Source organism: Bicyclus anynana, chromosome 23 (assembly GCF_947172395.1).
Source record: "Bicyclus anynana chromosome 23, ilBicAnyn1.1, whole genome shotgun sequence".
Lineage (NCBI taxonomy): Eukaryota > Metazoa > Arthropoda > Insecta > Lepidoptera > Nymphalidae > Bicyclus > Bicyclus anynana.
The window spans coordinates 607,145-621,629 of NC_069105.1; the positions used below are offsets into that span (position 1 = coordinate 607,145).

Below are 14,485 nucleotides of genomic sequence, written 5' to 3' on the forward strand. Positions count from 1 at the left end.
TTTCGGTGGATTTGGTCGATTTGTTGGTGGTCAGTAGGTATCTATTGTCTGTTTTGTGTTTTTTTCATCTTGATAAAACGTTACCCAGGATGTGCCATGCTGCCATGGACACCACGCGGTACACAGAAAAAAATATCATCGCTCACTGTGTCAACGTAATGCATTATTTGCAAAAAGGCATTCAGTATTTAAATCAAAACCCGGAACAGAGCAACTGTTAAGAACAACTTGTAAGCAGGCAAAGCTTCAAAAGAGTTCATAGTTTTCTTGAAATATAGAATTTGCATGTTATGGTAGGATTTATTTTGTGGTTTTTGGCAACACTCCATCTGTCATCGTGGTCGCCTTTTCGATATGTCACTTTGACATTTGTCATTTGGGGTTCTCTTTCAACATGGCTCCTACCCGGAGTATTATTGGATTTTTAAATCCAAAAGCTTTATGTGCCGTATTTACTAGTAATATATCCAAAACCTCGTGCCGGTTTGTCCACAGATGTAATTGCAGCCATTTGTTAGGGACCCCAGCAGTCTCTTTCGCGGCGTTGGGTCGTAAAAATTTCAAGTGTAAGTTTTCAATTTACATGCTATCATTACATCATTTCGCTCAAAAACTTCGTAACTACCTTTGATACTGCATTTGCTTACCATTTTCGCTGTAATAGTACTTCAAGTTATTCTTGACTATCATTAAATCAAGTCCAGTGTTTATATTTTACCACATAACCTTAAATGTTTTGTAGATATCGTAGATGGGCCGAGACATCGATATTTTCACACTACGAATAGTTTATACACTAGAATTGATTATTATAAAGTACTCGGCGTTTCGAAGAACGCTTCTACCAAAGATATTAAGAAAGCATACTACCAATTAGCTAAGAAGTATCATCCTGATGCAAATAAATCTGATCCAGAAGCTTCCAAAAAGTTCCAAGAGGTTTCTGAAGCGTATGAGGTAAGACTGAATATCCAATTTTAATTTTGTAAGTATCCTGTACTATTAGCAATTTATAGAATCAAGTTTCAGCTACTGAGTTTTTACTATATTCAAAATATTATTTTTGTCTTTTTGTATTCCATTATGAAGTAGCCTTTACTATAAACATCTAACAACAAAAAATCAGTTTATAGACATCAAATAACCACTAAGAAAAAAAAAGTACTATCATTGTGATTGAGATGTGATAGCCCAGTGGATATTGACAGAGTGATCTCTGCCTTCAATTCGCAGGATGTAGGTTTGAATCTGGTCCGGACCAAGCACCTTTAACTTTTCAGTTATGTGCATTTTAAGAAATTAAATATCACGTGTCTCAAACAGTGAAGAAAAAGCATTGTGAGGAAACCTGCATATCTGAGAATTTTCTACATATGCTAAGTTTGCCATCTGACATTTGACATTGCTCATCGGGCCAGCGTGGTGGACTAAGGCCTAACCCCTCATTCTGAAAAGAGACTCATGCTCAACAGTGGACCGAATATGAGCTGTTAATGATAATGATTATGACAATATATAGACTATAATAGCCATCATTAGGCTATTATTGTCTAGTTTTTTCTTATTTTGTAGATCCTGTCAGATGAAAACAAACGTAAACAGTATGACACATACGGCACAACTTCTGATAACATGGGCATGGGTGGCCCGGGAGGTAACGAAGGCTTCACACACCAATGGCAATACAAGTCCACCATAGACCCTGAGGAACTGTTCCGTAAGATATTTGGTGATGCTGGGTTCAAGAGCGAGTCGTTCAGTGATTTTGCTGAAAGCCAGTTTGGTTTTGGTGCTTCTCAAGAAGTGAGTATTGAATTATTGAACCATCAGATGCCCAGCGGTTTCACCCCTATAGTACCCATTACTGTGGGGGGAATATGGAGATCAAATATGGCTTTATGATCATTTGGGATAATAGGGGATTCTGATGCTGAAATAACTAAAACTCAGGCCAGTAGTTTTTCAGCCTATTCAATGTAGACAAACAGTCAAATCTTTCCTCTTTAAAATATTAGTTCTAGCTTTCTATATTGTCATGAGCATGGGCCCTTAGTCATGAGTTCGTGACTAAGGGCGCTGTATGAGTTCGAAACTAGTCGGGACTTTATATCACGTGAGTATTAGACGTGTTTCATAATCAATTAATTATAATTAGATGTACATAATTATAGTCTAACCAGAAAAATAAACTACCATTGTCTGGAAAAACTAAACTAATGCTGTCTATTATTATTATACAGGTGGTTAAATTTACTTGTAGCAGACACTATGCAGATATTTTATATTTTGCGATCAGGATAACTCTCATATAAATAGTATAATATATAATAAATGGGTAGCAATGTCTTCAATTCACATATTAAAATATTGATAAACGGTAATTTTGCAGGTCATAGTGAATCTGCGATTCACAGAAGCAGCTCGCGGTGTGAACAAGGACGTCAATATAAACATTGTGGACACTTGCACCAAATGCTTAGGGTCTAGGTGTGAGCCCGGCACCAAGTCTATCAAGTGTACCTATTGCAATGGCTCTGGCATGGAGACTTTCTCTAGAGGTTTGCTTATCATATATATTTACATCATGAAAGACAAGATAATTTTTTGGTATAGTAACAGTTACAGAACAACCAAAAAGGCCCATCTGGGAAACTATTACTTCTAACAAAGCAATTCTTCACTGGATATGCTAGGAATATTTATATGTGCCTTATCCTGCGACTCACACTGAGGCATAGGGCTTCAAGCTTAAGTTTTATTATACTCTGGTCTTTATAATATTAGTACAGCTTGGTAACTTCGTTCGTAACACTCCCGATGCGGGAGCAGGACAGAGGGCGTGTAGTGATGAATGAAAACCCCACGACTGACGCACCTCACTACTCCGCACGCACGATTTCACACCCGCGCAGTCTTTCTCGTTGTCGCCCGCATATCATGGGAGTGTCATCAATGTACTTGCCAGACTATAGGGCAGTATTAGTATAGACAAAATTATTTGAAATTGCAGGTCCATTTGTGATGCGATCCACCTGTAGGCACTGCCATGGAACAAGAATGCTTATTAAATTTCCATGTGCTGAGTGTGAAGGAAAAGGACAGTCGGTAAGTACAAATTATACCAAATAAATCACTACTGTAGTGTTTGTGTATATTAAATAGATATACACAAACACTACAGTAGTGATCTACACTACACTACAGATTTAAAATCTACATACACTATCTCATATATATTGGTAGTGGGGGCAATGAGTCAGTCTGTCACCGTCGTTCGACCTGAGTGGTCGTGTGCGGTCTGCTTGCCTTACCAGTGTAGAGATGTGCCAGTGTTTAGCTTCTCTTATAGTAAGGACGAGAGTCGTTACAATTACCAAATGCATAAACGTCTTTAAATGTTTAACTCTTAACTGCCTTCGTTTTGTTAGGTTCAACGCAAAAAAGTGACAGTTCCAGTTCCAGCAGGTGTGGAGGATGGCCAGACAGTGCGCATGTCGGTCGGGAACACCGAAGTCTTCGTCACCTTCAAGGTTGAGAGCTCAAGTTACTTCAAACGTGACGGACCGGACGTCCACACTGATTGCACAGTATGTATTTTTGTTATACTATCATACGCCATGAGGTTTCATTCGCGTACTTCTTGTTCCTGTGAGAATCATCATTAGCAACCCATTTTTCGGCTCACTGTTGAGCATGGGTCTTCTCTCAAACAGGGGGATTAGGCCAATAGTCCACCACACTTTCCCAATGCAGAGTGGCAGACTTTACATTGTAGAGAATTCAGAAAATTCTCAGGTTTGCAGGTTTCAATTCTCAATTTCAATTTTTATTTTTTTGAAATGATGAGGCATCGACTTGTAAACATATAAACTCGGAGCTTTGTCTTTAACAAGGATATTTATCTATATTATGTCTTTTTCAGATCTCGATATCTCAAGCATTACTGGGTGGCACTGTGAGAATACAGGGCTTGTATGAAGACCACACAATACAGGTTTGTTATGTTAAATAATAATAAAATCCTCTCAACCCAAAGCTAGGAACACATTCTACTTCTTTTATTCACTTCTGTCAACTTGAGGCATAGGGATTAAACCTCATGTGCCAGTAGTTTCAATGGTAATGGCTATAACTTGTGGTAGCGACGGCGTTATCGCATCCTCATGCCCCTTTCATTGGCAGTCCAGTTTTTAGCAGGATCCCGTTTTCTGTAGGATCCAGTTTGTTGGCGAATGTGTATCCTGCATGCGGGATCCTGCTAAAAACCGATCCGGTCGAATTGTGCCATTCGGCTTTGTCACTAGAAACTAGATCCGTAGTCCAGTAAGAAAGCGGGATCCCGTTTAATTACACATATTATACTTCAATAGCAGTATTCACATGTTACTTTAACTAATTTATACATAAAAAGCAAAGATTGTCTGTATATTTGCAAAATTAACAAGATTATAAAATTTCAAAATCCATTAAAAATCTTTTATCGAAATTAGATGAAAATTCATAGTTCTACCTTCCTTACATTAAACGTGATATTTTTCAGTAAATGAACTATAAACATAAACGCACAAATAACAAAGATATTAGTAATTGCTTTACTATTAACGGCCGGCGACGGCCGCGTGGCGCAGTGGATAGTGACCCTGCTTTCTGCATCCACGGCCGTGGGTTCGATTCCCACAACTGGAAAATATTTGTGTGATGAGCATGGGTGTTTTCCAGTGTCTGTGTGTATTTATACATTATATAAGTATTTATATGTAGTATATCTATACTAATATTATAAAGAGGTAAAGTTTGTAAGTTTGTAAGTTTGTCACATTTTTTAAATGGGGTAATCTTCGGAACTACTGGTCAGATTTTAAAAATTCTTTCACCTGTAGAATGCTACATTATCGGGGAGTGCTATAGGCTATATTTTATATTGGTATCATATATATTAGCCGAGTTATCACAGTTTTTGTCATACAGGTCGGACTAAAAACCTTTTAAACAGACTTATTCGCATGCGCTGCCTTAACCATTGTGTAAAATTGAAATTAATGTATGGAGACTTTATGTATCTTTAAAAGTTCTACAAAAAAGTCCGCGACGCCATATATCTATCTTCTATATATTAGCAGATATAGTACCTTTTGTGTTTTAAAAATTATTAATTTTATATACTTAGGTTTACGTCATTATTTATACAACTAAACTTTAATCCTTATTAAAATAAATTATTTAATAATCACAAGGATATTATGGAGATAAGATTTGCCCTTTACAGTATGTTAATTACTTAAATAGTTTCGGAGATAATACAAAATTTCTAAAAGACGCAGTAATTCCGCTATATGACGCCCGGCGCTTTCATTTACGTAGTTCCCGTTTCCGTGTGAATATGGGGATCAAACATAGCCTATGACACTCGCAAATAACGTAGCTTTCTATTGGTAAAACAATTTTCCAAATCGGTCCAGTAGATCCAGAGATTACCTCCTATTTCTCTTGGTCATACCACCACTCTCGAAAGACTGGACCGATTTTGCTAAGGGTATGAGTAAGATATAGAAGTTACAGGGTAAGGTAGGCTACGGGTAGGGACGCGTAGGGGTAGTGAAGGGGTAGGGTAGGTTTAGGGCCGGGTTTAGGGTATTGGTAGGGTAGGGGTATAGGTAGGGTAGCGGTAGGGTAGAGGTACGGGTAGGATAGGGAAGTGGTAGGGTAGGGGTAGGATAGACGTGACATAGGGGTACGGGTGGGATAGGGGTAGGAAAGGGATAGGGTACGGGGAGGGTAGGGGTAGGATGGGGGTAGGGGTTGGATGGGGGTAGGGGTAAGATGGGGGTAGGGTGTAGGTAAGGTAGGGGTAGGGTAGGGGTAGGTTTGGGGTAGGGTAGGGGTAAGGTTGGGGTAGGGGTAGGGTAGGGTAGGGGTATGGTAGATGTAGGGGTTGGGTAGGGTAGGGTTGGGGTAGTGGTAGGGTAGGGGTAGGGTAGGGGTAGGGTAGGGTAGGAGTAGTAGTAAAGTTGACATCGAAATTTACGCAGACGAAGTCGCGGGCGTCCGCTAGTAATTGTATATTAATATTATAATATCAACTATCTTAGCGCCCATAACACAAGCTACTCTGTATGCTTACTTTGCGGCTATATAGTGATGTGTATTGTTTAAGTATATTTATTTATTTATTTATTAGCTTACTCCTAATTTATATACAATTTAAAAAACTGTCATCATCCCTAATATAAAAACGGCAAATGCTCGATGTTCTGTCACAAGTGAATGCTTAAGTCTATCAGCACCTTTAGATCTCCTCTTTCTCGACACAATAGGGCAGAGTCAGAGAATGAGATCTCTTTCTAGCCTACTCTATAGTGCAGAGTCAGATAATGTTGACGTGACTTTTGTTTCAGATTGTCCCAGGCACGTCATCCCATACAACGATCCGTCTATCGCGGAAGGGTATGAAGCGAGTCAGCCAGCACGGCTATGGTGACCATTATGTTCACGTCAAGATACAGGTACTAGGTTCACATATACACATGGGTTATTTGATAACAACCCAATTACTAGGGGAGCCAATTAGGGGATTTGAAATGGATAGTTTTCAAGATATTCAAAAAAATAGACATTAAGCCTTTTCTCCGAAACTACCAAACCTAAAATTTTGAAAAAAATACATTTAGCTTTCTACGTAAAGATTTCTGAAAAACCTCAGAAATATAATTTTTTTTGAATATAAAGGTCACTTCTGGAGGGCAAGATGAAAATTAAAAAAAAAACTTTTTTTAATTGCATCGTGTGATACATCAAACAAACGAGCTCAGTAAGAGGATCGTAAATATATTTTTTTGTAATTTTGAAATAAATAGTTTTTAAGATTGTCAAGAAATTAGACCATTCTCGCCCCTTTTCTCCGAAACTACCAAACCTAAAATTTTTTAAAAAATACATATGTTTTTTTAGCCATGTTTCACCCTATTCTAAAATTATGTTCTATTTCAAAGTACCATTTATCACTATACCAAAATTCGTCTAAATCGGTTCAGACATATATACTTTTGCATTTATAATATAACTAGCGGACGTCCGCGACTTAGTTCGCCCTTAGGTATATAATATTAGTAGGATTATTATTATGTACAGAGTAGTATGGAAGAGCATCTTTATAGAAGTTAGTTAAAAATAGCATTTATCGCCTTTCTAGGTACCAAAGTCACTAAGCGCGAAGCAGAAGGCCCTCATCTACGCGTATGCAGAGTTGGAGGAAGACACGCCCGGGCAAATACACGGAGTTTCATACGATAGAGACGGTAAGAGAAACTAGAAGTTTATATACGTCACTATTAACATTATCATCATCCTTTTACCCTTATCCCATTTAAGTGTGGTCAGAAAAATATGTCAATCTTTTCCATTCGTCCATTTTCACAGAAACCACCACTTTTCATGCTCTGCACTGCCATTTTTACTTCATCTATACTCACCTCTTTTACCACTGCCACATTAATTGATATATCCTCTAATTCGCGATCATCATTCTCTTCGTTCATCAACTTTTTAAAGTATTCCTTTCTTATTCCTTCTGTTAATTACATTACTGTTAATTACATTATGTAATGTCACTATTAACAGAAGGGTATGAAATAATAAAACGTAGTCGTACATAGTAATATAGATAAGTGTTTCGCATTACTGACTGACGATATATAACGAATAGTCTGAATTACTATCACCAGGAAAATATGCATACATTACAAAATTTCCTTATAATATACGCTAAGGAAGGATTTTTGAAAATTCAACCCTTAAGATAGGAGATGAAAGTTGTAGTTGTCCTTTGATACAAAAGTCTCACAAGCAGATGATACTACCAACTCTTGCTCTTTAAAACACCATATCTGATATCAAACTTGTCACTATTAACAGAAGGGTATGAAATAATACATAGTAAAATAGATAAGTGTTTCTCATTACTGACTGACAGCATATTATAATGAATAATCTGAATTACTATCACCAGGAATATATGCATACATTACAAAATTTCTTTACTTAAGCATTAAGGAAGGATTTTTGAAAATCCATTCCCTAGGGGATGAAAGTTGTAGTTGTTCTTTGATAAGAAAGTCTCACAAGCAGATGATACTACTATTGCTCTTTCAAACACCATATCTGCTGTTAAACTCTTTACATTTTAGTACTTAATACATACTTTGTAGGCGACCTTATTATGAGAACGTAAAGTACCTTGAAAAATTTGCTAAAAATCAATGTTAATATCCAAAAACATTGAGCATTTTGTAAACTTTAATTGATTTTTTTTGTCAAATTTTGCAGCAACCCAAAAAAGCGATAGCCCAAAAGAGTCCGAAACTGTTCATGAGGCAAATCGCGAACCGAACGCTAGAGAAAAGCCAACGTGGATGTTTCTAGATAGCTTGATTGATGCTTTCGAGAGGAATCGAAGTACATTCCTCGTAGGCTTCTTTTCCACCATAATACTATTTATGATTATCGCTTCTAATGATGTTTATGATAGAACTGGCATGCAGCAATATTTTGAAGAGCACGATAGAACTGAGCAGGGTATAAATCAAATAGACCTGCCTCTGGGATATAGAGACACGATACGAAAACAAAAAGAACAAAACCCTGAATTGTATGAGGCGTAATTGGCTAATATTTTCAAAATAACTTAACACCACTTTTAGTAAATTTATGAACTGTAGTTGAAGATTTCGTGTCGGTGTTCTTAAACATCATAGAGAATATTACTTTAATGGGGTCTAACGCGTAGACAGAGAATTAATTAGACAAGTGATTGGCACGATGCTGTAAGTCAAAAGATCAATTTTGGCATCACAACACTATTGTAAGCTAATTTGTTGCTTTATTATTTGCTACAAGTCGAGGCTGTGATTTTGTGCTCAAACTACTTTTATTTTATATTTTTTTAATGTAGTTAATAAGTATCAAATTCTGTTAATTAGTTATTGACAACTGTCAAATTCGTTTAAACTCGTATCTAAAAACGACACGTGTTATGCCATCGAATATCGAATCGCCTTGTGTTGTTTCATACAGAATCCATGAATATTTTTTTTTAAAAGAATACAATGAATGTTCTATCTGTCTATTTACTCCTCTGTCTACGGCGTAGCGTATGCTAAGGTCGTACACGAACATTGTAGAATGTAGAAAAGTTGAGGGGATCTTAATTTTTTCGTCTTTAAATATTCAAGATATATCGCTATTTTTTTAATATACAGTGGTATTCGCTTTGTTATTGTAAATAGGTAGTTAGAATGCATAATGTATAATTTAAATATACAAAAGGTTGTTAGTAAATCCGTAAGGATATAGTATGATGGATGTACTCAGTATTTATGAAATTGTTGAAATGTAAATAATTTTCAGTAATATATGGGAATTTTGACTAATTTACTGTTGTTTTATTTGATATACCTTTATAAATCCTTTTACGCCATCATGCTATAGCCTAAAGTAAATGTCTACAGTTGAAGAATTACAAAAATTAAGTACTCAAAAAGTACAGTACAGACTTATTGATAATGTTAGAAAAGTAATTTTGAATTACAACTTATAAAACCTGACAGATTTTGTTGAAAATCTATAGTAAATTGTACTTTATTATTTTAAATAACTATTTAAAGACTAATAGAAGCTCACGGCTTCTCTACCTCTAAAAACACTTTCAAAGTTCCTTCTTCCGACCCTAAAGATGAAATTTCCAAAAAATTCATTCATAGTTCTCTATCTCGTAAATGAAAGTAAGTATGGAAAGTAGCTTGCTAGCGTTAAATACACGGAAGGAGAAGTATGAAATTTCGCACAGATAAATGGAGAAGCAGGGCAGAGACCACATCTCTTTAACTTTTATGTTAAAGAGATGTGGTCTTTGGCAAATAGGACCTTAAGGTTCAAACTCGAATTTCGACTATTGACATAAGATAGGCTTCGAAAGTTATGCCATTTATAGATTTGCTGACGGAGTCTGCCATTTCTAGTATTGATGGTTTAAAGTAACTTACTAACTATAAATTTTGCTCTTGTAGGTAACAAAATATAAAGAAAGAAGCACTTTTGTAAGTTGCAAGAGTTATGAATAATGTGAGTTTTGCACGCAACGTAAGTTATTGTCTTGAAGTTATGCGACGAACACGAGAAAAATACAAAGTTATATTAAATGTAATTTACTCGTAACTAACTTGATAGTTACAAGAGCGTCAAATGCACGTATTTTTGTTTGTTTGTGTACTAGAATGGAGGATATTTTTATATTTTAGAAAAATACATAATATAATATACTGACTCGTTGGTGCGGTGTTTAATCTACGAGTATACTGTAGCTTATATAAATAATAATAATTATTGCCTTTAACGGATCAACTTAACCTAACAACATTATTTTAAAACGAACATAAAACTTGGATAGAAGCAGGCGTTACTTTGCGGAAGTTCATCATGATTATATAATGATTTATTTATTTTGCTATCATCCGCAATCATCCTCTACAACGTGCAATTGCAAAGACTGTCTTAGCAATTGCACGTTGTAGAGTTAACATCTGCTGAGGATGCTCCGGTTTCGGGGTGAAACGTACGTAGAGAGTATTTTGTCGGACCTGGGTGACGTTGTCGCATGGGTTCGCCGAATTTTCGCGGATGATAGCAAAATAAATAAATCATTATATGAACATAAAACTTATTGTAGTATTTGCAACTTGCTTATTTTCTGTTGACCCGTTTGCCAATAGACAAATTCAGTCCTATAGTTTCTATTCTGATAGGTATAAGCCACTCTATTCCACATCACTCCAGCTACTTCTCTGATATCATCATCCCATCTCTTCTGCGGTCTACTTCTTTTTTGCCTACGCACTTTCTTATTCGTGACCTCGTATCATGTGCACTACCCATTGAGTCTTCTAATTTTTAGTGTTTCATCTATGGTTTTTGTTTTATTTTTGATAGCATTATTAATAATAAAAATAATTTATTTATTCTTCAGTGTGCCTAATCTGTGGCTCAGGGTCATGGAATTTATAGATTGGTTGGGCTATGAAGTATTAAGAATTTCTTTCTTCCGACAAATTCGCGGTAGTAGCTCGAAGATAAGGCAATTTGTTATTTGTGTACTTTATTTGAGCAAAGGTCGGACTGTAAATGTATTGAGGTTTGAAATACTTCCAACAAATTCCCAACAGAAAGTTAGACAATCTGGGTATATTGGCCCTCGCCCCGATAGATATTTTTACAATTGCAATCTACCTGATACCTAAATCGCGTCCTATAACGGAGGTAGGTAATGTTTGACATTATGTATTTTTCTAAAATTAGAAACAGTTTATTCCTAAGTGTTATCCTAATTTTTTTACCCGTTTTAAAGGTCTTAACGTTACTTACTGCATTTTGAAAACTTACCTATTATATTAGACTTACTTACCTTACATATTACTACAGGAATGTACCTAGGTAATTTCCAAAAATAATATTTAGCATTTTTTTATAAATTACACTAGTTTTACATTATAGTCCCATCGCAACGAACGAGCGATATTTTCGATTTCGCCGCTACTAGTCGACATTTGTCTTTCTCTATCTGTGGGGACGGTGGGTTATCAGAGTTAGTCTATGCACCAAACATCATACCGAAATAGCCTAGATATTCATATTTAATATAGAGAAATATTCTTTGGTACAGGTAAAAAAGTTTCGATATCAGAGCCTCAGAATTTAGTGGACGCCGTGAAGGAGGCGCTCAAGGAGAAGAAGAATATAGAGGGCGCCACTACAGATGCTCCGGAGGACGACGATTTGAAGGAATCTAAACGCAGCAAGGGATAAACATATGTTACTAAATCTCTACAGTTTAACAATCATACAGTTGGGAAACATAATATACTATAATATGTATACGCAGAGTAGATAGGACTAGGAAAAAAAATATACTTTAAGTAATGTTCTAACAACGTCGGAGTTTTAGTTATAACAAATGTTCCCAAACTCGATTGAGCGATATATAATTTATCTATATGCAGTGTAGATAGGCCTAGGAAAAAATACATTTTAAAATATACAATTAAATGTCCTACATTATTATCAGAGTTGTAGTTAAAAGAAATGAGCCCAAATCAATGGTTTTAACTTGGTGAGTTTAGGAATTAGAAACATATAAATGTATGGTTCAGGGCGTAGGAGGCTGAAAATTCATTACTGCTCGAGTTCTATGAGCTGTTGGCTAAGTGTATACACGATGTTTCCAACGGTATGATTGCTAAACGGTAACATTAATAGATTTGCTATGCATTGATATTCTGCAAAGCGAAATATTTAATAGAAAATATTCCAAATACATTAAAACCAGTTTTCAGTTTATTTTATTTTAATCTGTCTTATTTCTTCGTAGACGTTTTTTTTTATTTTTACAATACTGTGATATGGATTAGTTGTGCAAAGATTAAATCAGGGTTTCTCAATGTGGGGTACGCGAAAGGTCAAAATTAAGGTTAAAATAGTCCAAAATTACTCCTAACATTGAATGCATTTGCGACAAGAAACAAGCACACCCAACACATTAATAATACAAAGACATTACTTTTGGTAGGTATTTTATGTGTTTATTCAAATAAAAACCTTATTTTTTCTTCAATAGTCAAATTGATTTTTTCTTTGAGGGGAGTTAGTAAGGGGTTCGCTGTCACTTGGAAATTTTGAGAAACCCTAGAATTAGATTACCTGTAGACTTAGGTAACTGGTGGTTAACATCTTTGGAGACAATGATTTTCATTGTATAATTTGAATTATTGTTATTTTACATTTTGTAGTAAATGCTGTACATAGGCCGTTGACTAGTTGGTAGGAAGTGGTAAATAAATATTTCCAAATATGTATATTTGTTTCATTTATTTTTTGATACATCAACCTCGATATATTTATAAAAACTATTTTATCAGTAAACTTACCTACGAAATTACCTGTTTATACAGATGATTTTCAAAGGAAGGGAATCGAATTTTAGACTTCTAACAACTCTCATTATTTACTTTCTGAACTAGGGAACTTATGCCCTAGTTCATCTAATTGGGCTTACTAGCAGTGGCGTCACAGTAAAGATATTACAAGCAGTATAATAACTCGGCCGTATTTTTGAAATAAATACCTACAGCCGCGCGGTACGTAAACATGTGATAGGGCTGCCCGCCTCCAGCATTTTAATTACATTTGCTAACTTTGTGTTTCCACTTAGTTTTGTGATTGTAAATAAACTTTTTTTATATAAACAAATAAAATACTTTGTAAATTGTAGTAAAATGGGAAGTGATAAATAAAAATGCGTGTTTTTTTAATTGGTTGATTTAATTAAGGCTGATACTACGTCAATGATCTTGAAGTGATGCCATCCAGGTATTACCTCCACACTACGTGAACAAATGAAAAAAAAGATAAATACCTTCATGAAATTGTAGTGATTTAAAATAGATAATGAAACAATGAACAAACGCACTAATTGTCCCTACGATACGATAGTTCCCCTAGATTTCTCTAGGATGCCATTATCAGATCCTGACATGAAAAAAATGGGACTAACCTGAAAGAATATTCATGCAAACAAAAAAGAAATGGTTTAAAATGACGGAAATATCGCTGTAAATACGATACGATCCTTTTTGGAAGTCGGTTAAAATTCTTGTCACCAATGCCAAGCTGAGCAAAAGTTTTATGAGCTTGCACATTAAAGCGCATAAAATCCGCCATTTTGATTTTTTAAGAACTAAGTTACCCAGTGACACTCGGCCTATCTAGACGAGTCTAATGACATATCATTTATCAGTATGTGTGCTTGGCAAATTTGTTCGTAACACTCCCGAAGGTCGGTGCGGTCCGGGAGGGGGGTAACGATGCCCAGCGCGTACGACTTCACACACGCGCAGTCCTTTCCTCCCGTCGCCCGCATACAACAACAAGTCATAACATTCAAACTCATACTCCTCCTTTGGGCTTCGCCGCAGTCGGGTAACAAAACACAAATGATCCGAGCACAGTCACACAAAACATTGTACAAGCAGTCGAGGTTTTTAACACAAGCTTATCGTACCTACTGTATCGTGATTCATGAACCGCGTATAACTACCTATTTCAATCGTGTCAATTTCTTTCCTTTACTCTATTCACTTTATTTACTAATCCATATACCTACCTTTATTCTGGAGATAAAAGGAAATACCTTATCCATTAAAAAATACAAGATTATGTACCTACCTACTAATAAGTAAATTTATTTTAAAGTCTTACCTTTCAGAGTTTCCAGGTAACTTAAAAAAATTTATCTCTGGATGGGATAATTTTGAATTCATGCATCCAAAAACGGCACAGTATTTCCTACTGGTCATAATTAAAAAAAATCTAATACTATTAATACACTTTACTCTGTTAATACACCGTGCGTTCGTTCGTCACCGCGGCACAGTCGCGACTG

General features: G+C 35.8%; 1 protein-coding gene across 2 annotated transcripts; it reads left to right on the plus strand.

The window, feature by feature from the left end:
- The first annotated feature begins 362 nt into the window (after nucleotides 1-362).
- On the plus strand, nucleotides 363-12,897 carry LOC112053217 (protein tumorous imaginal discs, mitochondrial). Of its 2 annotated transcripts, none has more exons than XM_024092558.2 (10): nucleotides 363-566; nucleotides 743-957; nucleotides 1,573-1,803; nucleotides 2,390-2,558; nucleotides 3,011-3,105; nucleotides 3,429-3,587; nucleotides 3,923-3,994; nucleotides 6,396-6,503; nucleotides 7,190-7,295; nucleotides 8,323-9,425. In XM_024092558.2, exons 1-10 carry the CDS (start codon nucleotides 395-397, stop codon nucleotides 8,655-8,657), a joined length of 1,662 nt encoding a protein of 553 aa, XP_023948326.2. In that variant the 5' UTR covers nucleotides 363-394; the 3' UTR covers nucleotides 8,658-9,425. The 2 variants fall into 2 exon arrangements, with proteins under 2 accessions (XP_023948326.2, XP_023948327.2); XM_024092559.2 differs by lacking the exon at nucleotides 8,323-9,425 and adding an exon at nucleotides 11,711-12,897 and having other exon boundaries at nucleotides 364-566.
- Nucleotides 12,898-14,485: the final 1,588 nt, after the last annotated feature.